This window comes from Amia ocellicauda, chromosome 10 (genome assembly GCF_036373705.1).
Source record: "Amia ocellicauda isolate fAmiCal2 chromosome 10, fAmiCal2.hap1, whole genome shotgun sequence".
Lineage (NCBI taxonomy): Eukaryota > Metazoa > Chordata > Actinopteri > Amiiformes > Amiidae > Amia > Amia ocellicauda.
The window spans coordinates 16,741,780-16,758,053 of NC_089859.1; the positions used below are offsets into that span (position 1 = coordinate 16,741,780).

Sequence of the window (16,274 nt, forward strand, 5' to 3'; positions counted from 1 at the left end):
GAAATAAACATTTTTTTGCTACGATTGTATAGGATTAATATATTTATTTGGGGGAGGGGTCAATGAGCAAAGACTTGGAAAGTGTGTTAGCAAATAATCAATCCAGTTTAGTGTGCCAGTTCAGTCCATACATGATTCTCAGGCTTGGTTCTCCTGTCCCCTAGTGCTCTGCCCCTGTACTGTCTCTGTGACAGGGCCAGACTAGGTCTCTCTCCTCCCTTCTTTTGCCTGCTCTCTCTCTCTCTCTCTCTCTCTCTCTCTCTCAGGCCAGGTTGATGCAGTCCAGCGGGCGCTTGGTGGGCAGAGAGACCTCCAGCTCGCCCCTCTCAGACACGAAGCGCGCTCTCCCCTCCTCACTGTGCACAGGGTGGGGGAGGTGCAGGCCCAACTTACTGCAGAGAGAGGGAGAGAGGGAGAAGGTTTGGAGAGAGAGGGGAATGGTGGGAGAAGCAGGGAGAGAGAGTAGGTGAAGGTGAGAAGGGGAAAGAAGGGAGAGAGGAGAGTAGAGAGATGCAGAGAGGAGGAGAAGGCAACGGTTTGGTTATTTCATGGGGCGGTAAGACAGTGTATGAGGAAACAGTTTATCATTTTACATGATCTGCTTCCTTCTTGTACAGATTTCTTTCTGTCATGATTCATCGATTGATATATTTGTTTGTTTGTTTTTATCCTTCAACCAGGTTTAGTGATGTAAGCAGGTGCTCTTACTAGTTGGGCGCTCGCAGGTCCAGGAAAGTCTCCCTCACGTCCAGAACCACGTCTGCCATCTTGGTGTCGGGCAGTTTGATCCTCACCTGCGGAGGGAGGGAGAGAGAGGGCAATCACGCCGCCTGGGGCCATCTCAGCCCGGGCCTCAATCACACTGTTTTGCTCTGGCTGGGCTCAGCCAATGAACGGGTGATTGAACCCCATGCATGTTCTGCTGTCGGATCTTGAAAAAGCTGTATGTCCGAGGAGGGGGCTGGGGGGCAGTACGCACCAGAATGCGCTCACAGCAGGCTGAAGACGGGTTCTTTCTGCTCATTCCCAGAAACACGTCTTCTGTGCCCACACTCTGCTGCAGCATCACCTCATACCTGCACACACACACACAGATGATCAGGGTTAATACCAACACACATACACTGATGTTTATAGAAATGTTGTGACAACAGGGCGTCTGCTAAGAAATTAATAACAAACATTACGATAACAATTACAATTATGATAATAATAATACCTACACACGTAATCAGTTAACGCCTGCACAGTCCACCAGTTAATAATCATACACCCACACTCACTCAGCCACTCAGGCAGTGAGCTATACACCTACAGTCAGGCAGGTTACCCACTAGCCACATGGTCTGTCAATCAGTCAGTCAGGCATAGTTAATAGCTGCACACGTGGCAGCTGTAATGCAAGCAGCCTGTTCCATCTCAGAATTTCCAGACAGGACTGGGCTGTTTATCCTGATTCACTGCGCAACCATTCAAACACACCTCAGAGACGCTACACAGTGAACACGAAAGCCTAGAATTTGGGCATTACACCAAGGTTTTAGTACAACTGCATATTCATAGCCTCTCCCAGACAGACAGAAATGCAGGCAAGCCAGGGGCCAACTCACTCTGGCTGTGGCCGGGGGTCCATGATGTCATCAAACTGCGAGCCCTCCGCCACCTCCTCTGCACTCCAGATTTCCTTGCTGTTCTTTGGGGGCACTGGGGGCACTGGGGGCACTGAGGGCAGGGTGGGAGAGGGGGGAGAGAGAGAAGGAGAAAATGGGAGGGGGAGAGATCGAGAGAGAAAGACAGACAGGCAGAGAGGATGTAAATATTTGATTTATGTGTCAGTTAATTATCTGCATTTGCCAGTTAACCACCTGTGAACTCAACTGCAGTGAGAGGGGCAGGAAGGAAGAGACACAGGGAGGCAAACTATTCAGAGATCCAGTTAATCTTGTGCCTCTGTTGTGTCTTTCACTCTCGCCAAGTTACAAAAGTCACTCAGAACTTTTGTAACTTGGATCAATTTCATATGTCAAATTAACCCTGAGCTGAGTAGACAGTGCTACATCTACAGCACTTGCAACCAAGTATTGAAACTAACTATTTAATTTATGATTATGTTAGTTTGTCCAATTACTTTTGAGCCACTAAAACTGGGGGGCCACATATAAAAATGGGTGTAATTCCTACACCGTTCACCCAGTTAGGATGTAACTACCCCCAAATTAAAGATGAAAGTCTACACTTAAAGCACATCTTAATTGTTTCCTTTCAAATCCATTTTATGTACTGCATGATAAAATTAAGCAATTAACATCCTATCGTGCTCTGTGGTATGTATACAAATGCTGAGCAGGTCCAGTTGACCTTGACCTTGAGGCATGACTGCTTGACCCCTACAGTGAGGGGGTCCAGAGGCTCTGTTATGCTGTGGGGGGCATTTTCCTGGCATCGCTTGGGTCCACTTGTCCCCTCAGAGGGAAGTGTCACTGCAAATCAGTACAAACTTATTCTGAGTGAGCACCTTTATCCTATGGTGAAACATTTCTATCCTGATAGGAGTGGCCTCTTCCAGGATGACAATGCCCCCATCCACAGGGCACGAGGGTCACTGAATGGTGTGATGAGTATGAAAATGATGTGAATCATATGCTATGGGCTTTGCAGTCACCAGATCTCAACCCCATTGAACACCTATGGGAGATTTTGGACCGATGTGTTAGACAGCGCTCCACACCACCATCATCAAAACATCAAATGAGGGAATATCTTTTGGAAGAATGGTGTTCATCCCTCCAGTAGAGTTCAGAGACTCGTACAATCTGTGCCAAGAGCATTGAAGCTGTTCTGGGGCTCATGGTGCCCAACACCTCACTGAGACACTTCATGTTGGTTTTTCCTTTAATGTGTCACCCTTCTGTATATATACTAGTATTAGAATGTAGAGACACGTGTAATACTGTCGTTTAGGTAGATAACAGCGACACCTACTGGATTCAATAACTGATTCAACAAACTTGAGGAGAGAGAGAGAGAGAGAGAGAGAGAGAGAGAGAGAGAGAGAGAGAGAGAGAGAGAGAGAGAGAGCACTGGACATGTCTGTCAATGCAATGGCAATACTGATGCCAACTCAACTTTTTAGAATTTGAATTGAGAGGGAACTGGATACCGACGTACCTTTTTTCTGTTGAGCTCTTGCGGGTCCGATCTGACCTGGACCCATCCTGGCAGTAGACTGAACCGACTAACAAAGAAAATAACAACTATGTCATAATAACAATAACAATTTACTTTTAGCCTTGACTGAATAAGCTTAGATTTACTTGCTTAAAAATCACTATGGTTTGGATCCTATTATTGTAATGATTTTTTAAACTTATATCTAGCCTACATATAATAAAGCAGGGACCAGGGTTAGGAACCTCTGTATAATGTATTTCATATGTACAGTAAACAAAATACTTTTAATGAACGCTAGGGGTAATAATAATAATAATAATAATAATAATAATAATAATAATAATAATAATAATAATACAATACATTATTATGACAAGAGCAACAGAAATTGCAGTCTGTAAGGCCTAATACAGTACCGAACTGTCTTCATCGTCTGACTCCGGCGAGGGGGACAGGAGTGTGGACAGCGCCTGCAGAGTGTCCAAGGAAGACAGGCCCTCCATCGGCCGGGACAGGAGACACCACCCCGGGACAAACTCCGGCTCAGCTACGGTTAGCTACTTCAACAGTGCAATGGTTATATTCTGTATTCGAGTGCAGACCTGTTTTCTTGTCTTGTTTTAATAGCCTACGTCGATGAAAGCAAAAAAGTCAGTGTTTATTGAGGCCTTAAAAGCCTGTCAACAACCCCATATGTTCTCCTAGCTTTCTCCCGCTGCTATGGTAACGGACTTGACGTGACGATTAACCAATCACAGCCAGGCAGCGAGGACGACAGCCAATAAAACGCGGCGAACTGGGGAGAGGCGGGCCCCGCTTCTGCCAAGACAGCTATTGCCTGTTATATTGGAGTGACTCTTTTTCTTCGTATGACCAGTATATCATTTGAACACAATTAATTTCATTTTCAAATAGTCTGAATGTACATCTTAACAAAGAAAACACGACCCCACCGGCAATGTCTCGGTCACCCTATTGCAGCAACGGGGTCCTTATGGTGGCCATGGCGCAAAAATGGCGCTGAAGCTGATTGTGTTGTCGTGCTTTTGAGAGTATAGTACCGGGTACCGCAGAGTTTTATTAAATATTATATATACCTACAGTAAAGTATTATCGCTCTCTATAATCCATACCTCCGCAGGCTGTCAGACTGTGTGTTTGGTTGACCGGGAACGGTAAGTATTAATCTGAAGGGATGCGGTTAACTACGATACTGTATATGACATAGCTGGCACATGTATCCTGCTCTTCATCCTTCGTGTTTTATTGTATACCATGTTGATTAAATAAATAGCATAATTGCAGTTATTGCACTGAGCACGACCGGTATGGCGTCGCTTAACATTTACTGTCTCTTCTCTTGCATCCATCTCATAACACGCGAGTTTTAATGGTTGGCAGTTCTATGAGTTTTGGGTTTGATTACTTTCGCCTTCCCTCTTCCTGTTCTTCCTTGTCTCACAATCTCTCCCTTATTCGTGGTCTCTTCCTGTGTTTCCGTGTTTATCTGTTTTTCCACCTTTCTCTTCATCTCTTTCCTGATCTTTCTCAACGTTCTCCCCAGCTTTGTTTATTCCCTGCTTCTCTCACTGTATGTTTCTCTCTGTGTTTCCTCCCCAGAGTGTGTGTGCCGTGATGAGTGGGTTTAACTTTGGTTCCGCTGCCTCTGGGGGGTTCAGCTTCGGGACTCCCAAGACCACAGCGGGAGTCGCGCCGGCAAACGCCTTCGGGGCCCCTGCTGTGGGCGGGGGGTTCGCGTTCGGGACCCCGGCCCAGCCTCAGCCTCAGCCTCAGGCCCAGCCCCCAGCCGCCACAAGCCTCTTCTCTATGCCAGCGCAGGGCAATGCTGCCACACAAGGGGGGTTCAGCTTCGGCACCCCAGCGCAGACCAGCGCCACAGGGACTGGCTTTGCCTTCAGGTCAGTGGTACTGTGACCAGGTCAGCTGACAGACTGACCAGCAGACTGCCTAATGGACTGACTGACTGCCTGCCTGAGGTGCTGCATTGAACGTCAGCTCTTATCCATCTGTGTAGTGTGTTATATAAGCTTGCTGTAAAAAGACAGTGTAAAAGTGACAGTGAACTGCTCAGGGGACCCCCAGGTGGTCAGTTCATTGCTCTGCCCAGGACCAGCTATTCTTGAGTGGAACATGTAGCATTGCATGTGGTGGGAGGGGAGGAAAGTTAAATGGGGCAAAAAGGGAACATACAAATAGCACAAAGACTGCAAGGTCAGAATTGTCATTGATTCCTCATGGCTGCTGTGTTTGCCCAGTGCTGTTGGTCCCAGAGATGCTGACAGCCCATATGCTCCTCTCCCCACAGTAACTCCACCCCGAAGCTCAGCCTGAATATGCCGACCACCTCCCAGCCTTCTGCCACAGGGGGGCTGTCCATGGGTGGTGGGTTGGCACCCTCCACAGGGTCTGGGTTCGCAATGGGGGGGGCCCTGACCACACAGAGCACCATGGCGCCCTCCAGTGGGGGGTTCAGCTTCGGGATGGGCACAGGGGGTCTGGGGGGAGCGACTCTGCAAGCTCAGGCTCAGGCTCAGCTTCAGCCCCAGGTCCAGGTTCAGCCCCAGGTCCAGGCTCAGGCTCAGGCTCAGGCTCAGTCTCAGCCTCAGCCTCAGACCCAAGCAATGGGGGGGTTCTCCCTGGGGGGGGGCACCGCCACCACAGCTACCTCCCAGCCCACGGGGGGCTTTAGTTTTGGAGCGGCAAAGATGCCTGCAACAGCGGCAATGCCTGTCTCCGCCCCTGCCACCTCCAGCACCGGCGCTACCATGGGAGGCGGGTTCTCATTTGGGAACAGCGCTGCTATGGCAACCAGCCAGCCCACTGCTACCCCCACACTCTCCCTGGGGGGACAGACTACAGGTGAGCTTCCTGCTTTTTGTATTATTTGTATTATTGTTGTTGTCATTATTGTTTATTATTTATGTATTTTTTTGGATTTATCTAAAATGGTTAAGTTTAATGGTAAAAGTCTCTCGTCTCTCCTGCTCTCAGGCCTCACTCTGGGCTCCATGACTGCAGCCTCCACAGCGTCAGTGGCCCCTGGAATCACCAGCCAGGGAACCGGCTTCTCCTTTGGGGCCAAACCCACAGGTAGGCTGGGGAGAGGAAGGGGTGGAGGGATGGGGGGTGTCCCATGTTCAGGTCAACCTGGGTCTTGAGAATAGCGAGGGTGTTAAATAGTGTTGCACAGGGATAGAGCTTCAGCAGTGGACCAGGTGCTGGTTAGTGGAAAATCCAGAAGTTTTACAGTTTTTTATATTTCAGTCTCTCTCCCTCTCCCACCAGCTGCCCCGGCTGCAGCCACCACAACCCCTGCTCCCCAGGCTGTCACAGCGACAGGCTCCTCCCTCTTTTCTGCTCCACCCGCAGCCTCCTCCGCAGCCAACGCCTTTAACTGTGAGTGTCCACAGCCATGCCTGTGCCATGCCCTCTGGAGTCTAGACGAGCACTCCACTCACAGCCACACTCTCACTTGCTCAAACACTGCCATTCTTCTCAATTTAAAATACATTATGAAATAATATTAAAGCTTAAATATGAACTTATTTTTAATGCTCAAGAAAGAAGAAGGAAAAAAAAAAAAGGTGCCAACTTTCTCTCTCTCTCTCTCTCTCTCTCTGCAGTGGGGTCAGTTGCCACCACCCCGGCCATGACCTCTGTGGGTGGAGGGCTGGGTTTCATGCTTAAGCCTCTGGGTGCTACATCGACACCCAGCACTGCTGCCACTGGTGAGATTCATTATCTGTAACTGTTGTAATCACCACAGTCCTAAAGACCGTGATAATCATGCATGAAGAGGTTTGGCAGATCAACTGTTTTTGGTCAGGAATAAGTGTTGAATTTGAGCTTGGATAGTTTTAATGGCCGTGTTTTTTTTTCAGTGACCTCCTCCAGTGCGGCCACTGTGTTCTCTCTGGGCCTGAAGTCAGCGGGGGCCCCGGCTGTGGGCACCATGGCGTCCAGCACCGCTACCATCACTGCCACCACCGCCACAACCGCCAGGTAACGTGGTTCGATTGGGTACAACAGCCAGTGCAGGACACTGCGTGGGGGTGCCTTAAGCCAAAGCAAAAATAATGCTGATTTGTGTAGGTGTGAGTGAGTGTGCATAATATGTGCAAGGGGGGAGTGTAAGTGAGACTGTGAGCGTGAGACGTGTGTCAGCAAGTGTGTGTGTGTGTGTGTGTGTGTGTGTGTGTGTGTGTATGTTAACCCTGTCTCTACCTCCCCTCCCCCTCTGCCAGTGCCCCCCCAGTGATGTCATACACTCAGCTGGAGGCTCTGATCAACAAGTGGAGTCTGGAGCTGGAGGATCAGGAGCGGCACTTCCTGCAGCAGGCCACACAAGTCAACGCCTGGGACCGTGTGCTCATTGAGAACGGAGAGAAGGTACGGGAGGGAGGTGGGAGATGACTGCAAGGGGGAGAAGTGGAGAGGGAGGCAGAGGGGGGGATAGGGAGGGCAGACAGGGTGAGGCAGGTAGAGGGAAGAGGCAGAGGTGGGGGGGATAGGGAGGGCAGACAGGGTGAGGCAGGTAGAGGGAAGAGGCAGAGGTGGGAGGTAGAGGGGGAGGTGGTAGAACGCAATGTAAAATAAAGAGCGGTTGGGGAGGTGGTAGGCAGTCTTAGTGGGATGGGGAGAAGCCCCAGCGACTGTGGTTAATGACTGCCCTGTTGGTCTCTCTCAGATCACGTGTCTGCACAGGGAGGTGGAGAAGGTGAAGCTGGATCAGAGGAGGTAAGGCTGGTGGGGTGGGGTGTGGGTGCTGTTAGTGACATTCGTGAGTATAGATTATTAGATACATTGATGTAGTGCTATACAGTGAGTCAGTGCTGTGTCCCTGACAACCCTGTGCTGTGGTTGTGTGTGCAGGCTGGACCAGGAGCTGGATTTCATACTGTCCCAGCAGAAGGAGCTGGAGGACCTGCTGTCACCGCTGGAAGAGTCGGTGAAGGAGCAGAATGGCACCATCTATATGCAGAACGCAGACGAGGAACGAGAGAGGACGTGGGTTCCCCTTCCTGCATTTGGGGGGGGGTGCGGGGCAGGGCTGGGAACATCTCTGTGGGTCTTTGGATAAGTTTACTATCGGGGCCCCTGCTGTGCACTGACTCTCTTCTCTCCCCCCTCAGGTACAAGCTGGCGGAGAACGTGGACGCCCAGCTGAAGCGCATGTCCCAGGACCTGAAGGAGATCATCGAGCATCTCAACACCTCCAGCGGCCCGGCCGACACCAGCGACCCGGTACGCCAGGGATGCCGTGTGTGGACCAACCGGGTCTTGGGGATAGGAGAGGGAGGGGGCATGGTGGGGGGAGGGGAGCAGGGGAATGAAGGGTCATGAGGGATAGGGAGGTGGGCGTAGTAGAAGGAGGGAGCTGGGAGAGAGTGATTGGGAAGAGGGATGTAGGGTGCGGGAGGGGTACGGAGGATGGTGGAGGAGACACGGCGAGGGAGGGAGGTAGAGGGTTAATGTGGGGACCCAAGGGTGGGGAAGACCTACTGCTCCAGTAAATAAGTATTCACATTTTAATTGATTTCTTTGCATTAATATTATGTATTAATCTTCAGCTTCAGCAAATCTGCAAAATCCTGAACGCACACATGGACTCCCTGCAGTGGATCGATCAAAACTCCGGTCAGTGTTTTAACCTATTGCCTTTATTTTATTTTGTTCTTATCCTTTATGGGGGCATGGTGGCGCTCAGAAAACTGCCAATCGAACTCGTCCATTCGGATAGAAGTTTCTTTAAAATCAAACAGTATTGCGCCTTGTGAGGCTGAGTGCCCTGTGAACTGCCAGTTGTCCCCACGCTGTGGCTTCAAGGCCCAGCATTAGCGTATGCCAGCGATTCCGCCTCATGCCCTTAGCGGCGCCCAAGGCCTGAGATGCACCGGATCATGGGCATGTGTGGCTCTTCTGTTTTGTGCAGGGTGCTTGTACACCACACACATTCTCTAGTGGCAGGCCTGTGGTTCGAATGCTGTTTTAACAGCATTGTGCACTGTGGAGGGTTCACATGCTCTCCTTTCCGTATTGAAAGATTTGTTTTTCTGCCTTTGTCCTTAAAAAAATAATTTTGTTTTGCCGTTTGCCTTTGCAGTCCTGTTGCAGAGGAGGGTGGAGGAGGTGTCCAAGCTCTGCGACAGTCGGCGCAAGGAGCAGGAGAAGAGCTTCCGGATCACCTTCGATTGAGCAGTACTAATACGACAACACAGCAAAATATATATATATTAACTATAACATCTGTTTGAATGCAGACTTCTCCTATCTTGTAAAACCATATATAAAAGAGTTTTTCTGTTGAATGTGAATGAAGTGAAACCTGATGTTTTTTTCGGAGGGGTGGGGGGGGTCCATTGGGTATTTGGTAAAGGGGGCCGTTTTGTTACAAATAAAGACTGGATTTTAACTAAACTTTAAACCAGCTGTGTGTTTTAGCATGAGTGGAGGAGTTTAGTGAGAGGCGGGCGGTGGTGGTTATGGTGGTGGTGGTGTTATAGAGATGGTGAGTCACGGACAGGAGTTTAGTGTACCCTCCCCAGTCCACAGCTCCACTGGGGAAGCAATGTGAGCTGAGTGCTGTGTTCACGTCCGTCTGTTAACCGAGGAATGCGTTGCCTCCTGCAGTGAGACAGGAGTGCCGACATGTCCTTTAGGGGAAACTGAAAAAGAAAAGCTGTCCTGACTCTGATGCAGAGACTCATCCTCGCTGTGCTTTTTTAGCTCTGGTTTGCTCTGTTCTTTTGGTTTATTAATATATTTCCTGGTCTTATGTGTGTAAAGCTATATAATGTAGGATCAGTTATTTCTGATACATGCTCGTACCGAGTGTGTCACCCCACATCCCCAGAGACCTGTGTGCTTTCAAGGAATCTTACAATCTCCACAGTGATGAAAGGGTCCTTTTTAGATCTCGTCCCCTTACTGTGCACCTCATAGAAGCCAGGGTGGGACAGTGAGGACAGTGTCTTGTAACCTTTTCAAATATGATGTACATTTCTTATGCATTCTTCAAAATAGTCTAGTTGTATTGTTTTTTTTTTGTTTTTTTTTAATTACACGTGTGACAGCTGTCTAAGCTGGGTTTGGGCCCATTTCAGTAAGAACAGCATTGCCAAAGGGAAGGGTTTCTATTTTTTCTAAATTTGCATTGCAAATATTACGTGGCTAAAATCAAAGTGTCTGCACTGTAGATGTAATAATTTGAGTACACACATACATACAAACAAAAGTAAAAAATGCAAACATACATACACACCAGAGGATCAATCTGAGACGGCAGCACAAAGTGCGGATTGATGCTTGGGCGGGCCCAGCCCACCTCCCTGCCCGCCTGCCCAGTGGGTGTTTAACTTCATGTGCCCGCCCGCTCAGAAACTTATTAACCTGCAGCCACCAGGTTGCCATAGCAGTGCTGGCCAGGGGGAAAGTTCAGTCTCTGAAGTGAAAGAATCGGCTCCTTCGAGTGTGTTAGAACTTGGCGTCCAGGCCGCAGGTAAGGTCACCACTTTATCGTTATTATTATTAGTAATGTTGATATCATCAATAGCAATCTTTTTCTTTTCTTTATTCTTCTCACTTCATTGAAGTGGTGTTTTTTTGCTGCTGTTCCAGTAAAAAGTCTTGAGTTTCCTAGCAGGAGGAAGTTGGCCTGTTTTAATTCCTGGGCCTGTGGCCTAATCTGCCTGTCCACTCTGTGTTTCTGTGTGAACAACACTCCATTCATCTGTGTTTTATTAGTGGGCTTGTCTCTCTCGATCTTTTTCATCAAATTCAAATCAAGCTTCAAATTAGTTTTTGCTACAAGGATTTCTTTTTTTTTTTTTTGCAACAAGTATTTCCAAAGATTTGCCATTCTGTAGTCCAGGGTGGTCAGAACAGAACAGTGCAAAAGGCAAAACTGGAATGGTAATATATAAAACTGATGATATACATTAATTTGACAGTTTTCTAAGCAGATATTACCTCTCAATACAGTTTGCTCTGTGTCTGCAGTGATGTCGGAAGCTGCGCTGGCTGTGTGGGTGTTGCTGTGTGTGTCCGTGACATCACAGGAGAGGTTGCAGGTCAGTCTTTAATGAGGATGGTTGGGTGGGTCCTTTTATATGACATCATATTTATTTGGTGTCATGTATATCTCTGTGTGTTGCAGGTTGTTTACAAACCCCCACAGATACCAGCAGAAGCCCACTTTGCAGAGTCATTTGACACAGGCTCACTAGAGAGGTAATGTACCCATTACATCACTCAGTAATGGGCTTCTGTGGCCAGTCACTATTCCCCCTCTGTGTCTCTCACTCTGTCTCTATCTCTCTCCTTGTGGTAGGAGGTGGGTCCTGTCCCAGGCGGTGAAGCAGGGAGAAGGAGAGGAGAAAACAATCAGATATGATGGTAAAGTGGAAAATTGACTTGCAAATTTTGATTTGTCCATTTATTTCAGAGATGCCCTGCTCCCGTGCAGAGTTACCAGCCCTGCAGCCTTGATCTAGGCAGCTTCAAATCTGCTAAGGGTTTAGTGATTTGGAAGCCATATATATGCAGAAATAAGCTTATTATTATGATTGTGGTTGTGATTAGGGCAATGGTCAGTGGAGGAGCCTGCGGAGCAGCCTCTGCCCGGTAACAGAGGCATGGTACTGAAGTCTCCGGGCCGACACCACGCCATCGCAGCCCCCCTGCGCACAGCCTTTCACTTCCAGGACAAGCCACTTATCGTGCAGTGAGTAACACTGCTCTCTCTCTCTCTCTCTCTCACACACAGCTTGCACACTCCCTTGCAGGCACTCCAATATACCCACACACTTACTCTCTCTCACACTTGCATACAAGTTCACTGTCACTCCCACGCTCAACCTTTCCCCCCACATACACACAACTCGGGCAAATGCGTGCCAAGGGCTGAAGGCATGTCTGTCTGCCCACAGGTATGAGGTGCAGTTTCAGCAGGGCATGGAGTGCGGAGGTGCCTACATCAAGTTGCTGTCTCACTCCGAGCAGCTCCACCTGGTGAGTCGGCTGCTGCAGAGCTGGGTCCGCTGAGATGCGGGGAGTCTGCTCAGGGCTGCCCATGACCACGCAGGCCTGGCATGTGTCAGAGCAAACTTAAGGGGAACCTGCAGAGAACTGAAGCAGACTTGCATGTCATGCAGCTGCGCATCTTCAGGGACTTTTAGTGTAAATCTAAGGGGTGACGTGAGCATGCAAAACACAGGGAGGCAGAGGTACGACCTCTGCTACAGAAAACATAGTAATGTAACAGATTTTGTGAGATTTTGTTTAAATGTTGTGTGTGTGATAGTGTTGGGCTTGACATTGTATTAATTTATTTGTGTGTTTGCTTGTGTATACATGCGTGTGCATCTTCATGGTGTCTGTGTAATGCATGTCTGTGTGCCTCACCTGCTGCCCACCTGGCTGCTTCTCTGTCTCAGCCGCAGTTCAGTGATGTCACCCCCTACTCCGTCATGTTTGGACCGGATTGCTGCGGCCAGAACCACACGCTGCACTTCATCATCCGACACTGGGACGCACGGACCGGCCAGTACCAGGAGAGACATGCCCGGCAGCCTGAGCTGGACCTGAGCGAGTACTTCACTGACCGTAGACCACACCTGTATACACTGAGTGAGTAGAGAGAGAGAGAGAGAGAGAGCTCATCTATCCACACTGAGTGAGTCCAGAGATAAAGAGTCTATCTGTGTCTCTGTAGATTTATACCCGGATAATCATTACGAAATACAGATCGACCAATCAGTGATCAGCAAGGGCAGCCTCCTGACGGACACCACCCTGCTTGGGGCCCCCCCAAGAGAGGTCGCTGACCCTTCGGACACCAAGCCCTCAGACTGGGATGACCGGCCACTCATCCCTGATCCCATGGTCACAAGACCGGTGGACTGGTAGGCTTTGCACTCTCTGATTAGAAACTTCAGCTGCTAAAGTGACATAATATTCGATTATCAGTCAGGAGTACATAGGGACACTCTTACCCAGGGTGACTTACAGTACTCCCAAAAGTGTTTTAGTAAATATCACAGTTCCTGTAATATTTTTATAGTTGAAGTAACCTAAACAAAATGGCTGACACCACGTCCTGTTGCTCTTTCTGTGGCTCTGGATCTACAAAACCCCCTCACACTCTCCTCCTCTCCTGTCTAAACCTGTTTCTCTCTCCCTCTTCCACTCCCTTTTGTGTTGCTCACACTCCCCCAGGGACGAGGATGCGCCCCCGCAGATTCCTGACCCCTTAGCCCAGAGGCCCTCTGACTGGCTGGAGGAGGAGCCCCCTCTAGTGCCCGATCCCCATGCACTGCGTCCGCAGGACTGGTAAGGAGCCTGACCTTCAGACCCACGAACCCAAACCTGAATCCTCTCTATGCACCTGACTGACTCCTTGTTGCTGATTGGTGCTTACTGCGTCTGTCTGCATTGCTGTCTAATAGGGATGAGGAGATGGATGGAGAGTGGGAGGCACCTTGGATTCCGAACCCCGCCTGCAAGCATGTGATTGGCTGTGGCCCGTGGATCCCGCCCATGATCTCTAACCCTGCCTACAGGGGGAAGTGGAAGACCTCTATGATCACCAACCCAAACTATCAGGTATCCCGCCCCCCTACTCTCTCCCTCCTTTACAGAAGTTACTGGTAGTTACATTTTTCCAGCATTAAAGAAGTTGATGATTGAAAGGGTATTGCTCTACTGCTCTTTCCCTCTCCCTACCTCTCTCTGCTCTCTCTCTCTCTCTCTCTCTCTCTCTCTCTCCTCTCAGGGTCAGTGGCATCCCCGACTCATCCCAAACCCTGAATATGTAGAAGAGGGAGAGGGGGCCCCTCCCGTGCGTCCGGCCCCTGTGGGGGCAGTGGGGCTGGAGCTGTGGGCGCTGACTGGTGGGGTGCTGTTTGACAATGTGCTGGTGTGTGGGGACAGGCGGGTGGCTCAGTACTGGACTGAGCAGACCTGGGGACAGAGACTGACCGCCGAGCGCATTCTTGCTGTGAGCCTGCCGTCTGCTGACTAACACCCTCACACTCACTCACAGGTGCACTGATGCATTGTCACCTTCACACACTGAATTACTGGTCCATTGATGCACTCACAGTCTCAGGCACGGATGTACATACTCACATGACACACTGATGCACTGACATAGGGAGGCCCTGAAGCACTGACACACTGACACACACACACACCTATACTGCAGACTGACCTTGAGTTTGATACCACAGTGTTGACACACACTGACACATGCTCAAACACCAATACTAATCCCCTCCCTCTCCAGCCCGGCGTGGTGCAGCGGCTGCTGGGGGCTGCCATGAAGCGGCCGTGGCTGTGGGGGGTGTACGTGTTCACCGTGGCGCTGCCCGTCGTCCTCTTCATCAGCTTCGTCTGGCCCGACAAGGTCAGCCTCACCGCATCTTGATTTTTGAAATGTTCTGACTCTGTCTCTCTCTCTGATTGAGTTTCGTTCTCTGTCCGTCTCTCTCCTATGTCACTGTCCCTGTTGCTCTCTCCCTGTCCTTCTTTCTTTCTATATCTTCCTCTCGTATCTTTCTTTCTTTCCCTCACTCTCTCTATCTCTATGTGTGTGAGCAGTCTGCCAGTGTGGGTCCCTGCCACAGTGTTCACGGTGTGTACCAACTCTTCCCCCAGAGGTTCGGCCCACCTGACATGGATTATTACTACAAGAAGTCAGATGAGCCACAGCCGGACGACCCCGAGGGTGAGCAGGCATGGTCCTGTCGGGGGAGGGACACCACACTCATGTTGCACGGCAGTCTGATCCATTTCAGTTGTTACCACCTGCAGAGCCCCAGTATCCATCCCAGTAAAGCGGCAGAACAGCACACTTGGTAGTATCATGCCAACCCTGCATGTGTGCCTGAGTGTCTGAGCGGCTGTACGCTCTGAAACGTGTGGTTCACCACTGCCTTTTTAATTTTGCTGCTCTGACTGAACTACCAAGCCGTGGCTGCTGTCAGTCTCCCTTCTCATCCTTAGTGCTTTCTTGCTCATTCTCTCTCTCATTCTCTCTCTCTCCTTCTGTCCAGAATCTGAGGAGCCAGAAGGACAGAGGAAAGCAGAAGCAAAGAGGTCATCAGCAAAAGCTGGCCTGGAAGTGAAACCTAAGGTAAAGCTCACCGAAAACCACAGCCTTCTCCCCTCCTCTCTGGGGTTCGCACAGCGCTTTCCGGTGGCACTGTTGTGCATGGCGTTTAAAACGGCCCTGTTGCGTGTATGGAGCAGGAACAATGGGCACTGACAACACAGGGCTTAAACAAATATCCAAAACATGAACACAGCCCAGTTTCTTTGCTACGAATCTGTTTATTTCTGTCATGTTTCGTCCCCTGCTGTATACAGATCAGTACTTTAAAAGCTGTTTCTGAATTCTGATCTTGCTGTGCTCGCAGCCTCGCAGCAGAAAATGACCGGGTCCTGGAGACTGCCCCACCACCACCGTCACCCCACTGAGAGCAAAAGTGGAGTCCTTCCTAGGGGCAGCAGACACACTATGAACTCCTTCCTGGAGTAGGATGCCTCTCCCACCCCCCAAGCCTTCAGGACCTGAGACGGACCAGATTCTTCCCCTCAGAACCCCTGCTGTAGCCACACTGAAAAACTGAGAGATGGAGAGACGCAGGAGGAGCACGGTGGTGATTCACACCTAGTTCCCACCTGTCTCTGAGAGTGCACTGACCATGATCTGAACTCCCCCAGACCCCCCCCTCACCTATGAACGTAAGGTTTGAGCACTGAGGTCACGGAGTGAGAAAGAAGAGCACAACAAACACCAATGACCGCATCACCCCAGGTGGCTCTTGTATCTGAGAGGTTGAGCCCTGTTTTCAGAACGTGTGGGGAGACACCTCAGTGTTGCCGTAGGGTCGAACCACAGCAGGGGGGAATGAAGTACTGTAGCAGCACATGTTGTGCGGTTTCTGGTGGAGGAACACCAAATGTCAGGCAGTTCCAAACCCTGTGGGTGAGGGAGTGGCTTAAAAAAATAAACCTGAAGATGAATTGTCTGCATTTTAAGGTACTTTTGCATTATATATTACTGGATGTGTTTTATTTTT

At 49.7% G+C, this 16,274-nt stretch overlaps 3 protein-coding genes across 5 annotated transcripts; 2 read left to right on the plus strand and 1 right to left on the minus strand.

The window, feature by feature from the left end:
- Positions 1–24: 24 nt before the first annotated feature.
- Positions 25–3,882, minus strand: dnaaf6 (dynein axonemal assembly factor 6). The gene is made up of 6 exons (XM_066715286.1): positions 3,588–3,882; positions 3,169–3,235; positions 1,611–1,722; positions 980–1,076; positions 709–794; positions 25–392 (listed from the first exon to the last, which is right to left on the minus strand). Exons 1-6 carry the CDS (start codon positions 3,672–3,674, stop codon positions 263–265), a joined length of 579 nt encoding a protein of 192 aa, XP_066571383.1. The 5' UTR covers positions 3,675–3,882; the 3' UTR covers positions 25–262.
- A 274-nt stretch (positions 3,883–4,156) lies between these two features.
- On the plus strand, positions 4,157–9,616 carry nup62l (nucleoporin 62 like). Its single transcript, XM_066715285.1, has 13 exons — positions 4,157–4,346; positions 4,792–5,090; positions 5,498–6,051; positions 6,184–6,282; positions 6,478–6,588; positions 6,816–6,920; positions 7,074–7,194; positions 7,437–7,581; positions 7,880–7,929; positions 8,065–8,199; positions 8,325–8,436; positions 8,763–8,829; positions 9,296–9,616. The coding sequence occupies exons 2-13, from the start codon at positions 4,807–4,809 to the stop codon at positions 9,385–9,387; spliced, it is 1,875 nt and encodes a 624-aa protein (XP_066571382.1). The 5' UTR covers positions 4,157–4,346; positions 4,792–4,806; the 3' UTR covers positions 9,388–9,616.
- A 979-nt stretch (positions 9,617–10,595) lies between these two features.
- Positions 10,596–16,227, plus strand: LOC136760051 (calnexin). 3 transcript variants are annotated; one of them, XM_066715289.1, is made up of 15 exons: positions 10,596–10,690; positions 11,173–11,261; positions 11,348–11,421; positions 11,522–11,586; positions 11,773–11,914; positions 12,120–12,201; positions 12,627–12,819; positions 12,905–13,094; positions 13,408–13,521; positions 13,638–13,794; positions 13,964–14,188; positions 14,477–14,596; positions 14,791–14,917; positions 15,246–15,325; positions 15,609–16,227. In XM_066715289.1, exons 2-15 carry the CDS (start codon positions 11,193–11,195, stop codon positions 15,624–15,626), a joined length of 1,656 nt encoding a protein of 551 aa, XP_066571386.1. In that variant the 5' UTR covers positions 10,596–10,690; positions 11,173–11,192; the 3' UTR covers positions 15,627–16,227. The 3 variants fall into 3 exon arrangements, with proteins under 3 accessions (XP_066571386.1, XP_066571384.1, XP_066571387.1); XM_066715287.1 differs by having other exon boundaries at positions 11,191–11,261; XM_066715290.1 differs by having other exon boundaries at positions 11,191–11,261; positions 14,848–14,917.
- The last annotated feature ends 47 nt before the right edge of the window (positions 16,228–16,274 follow it).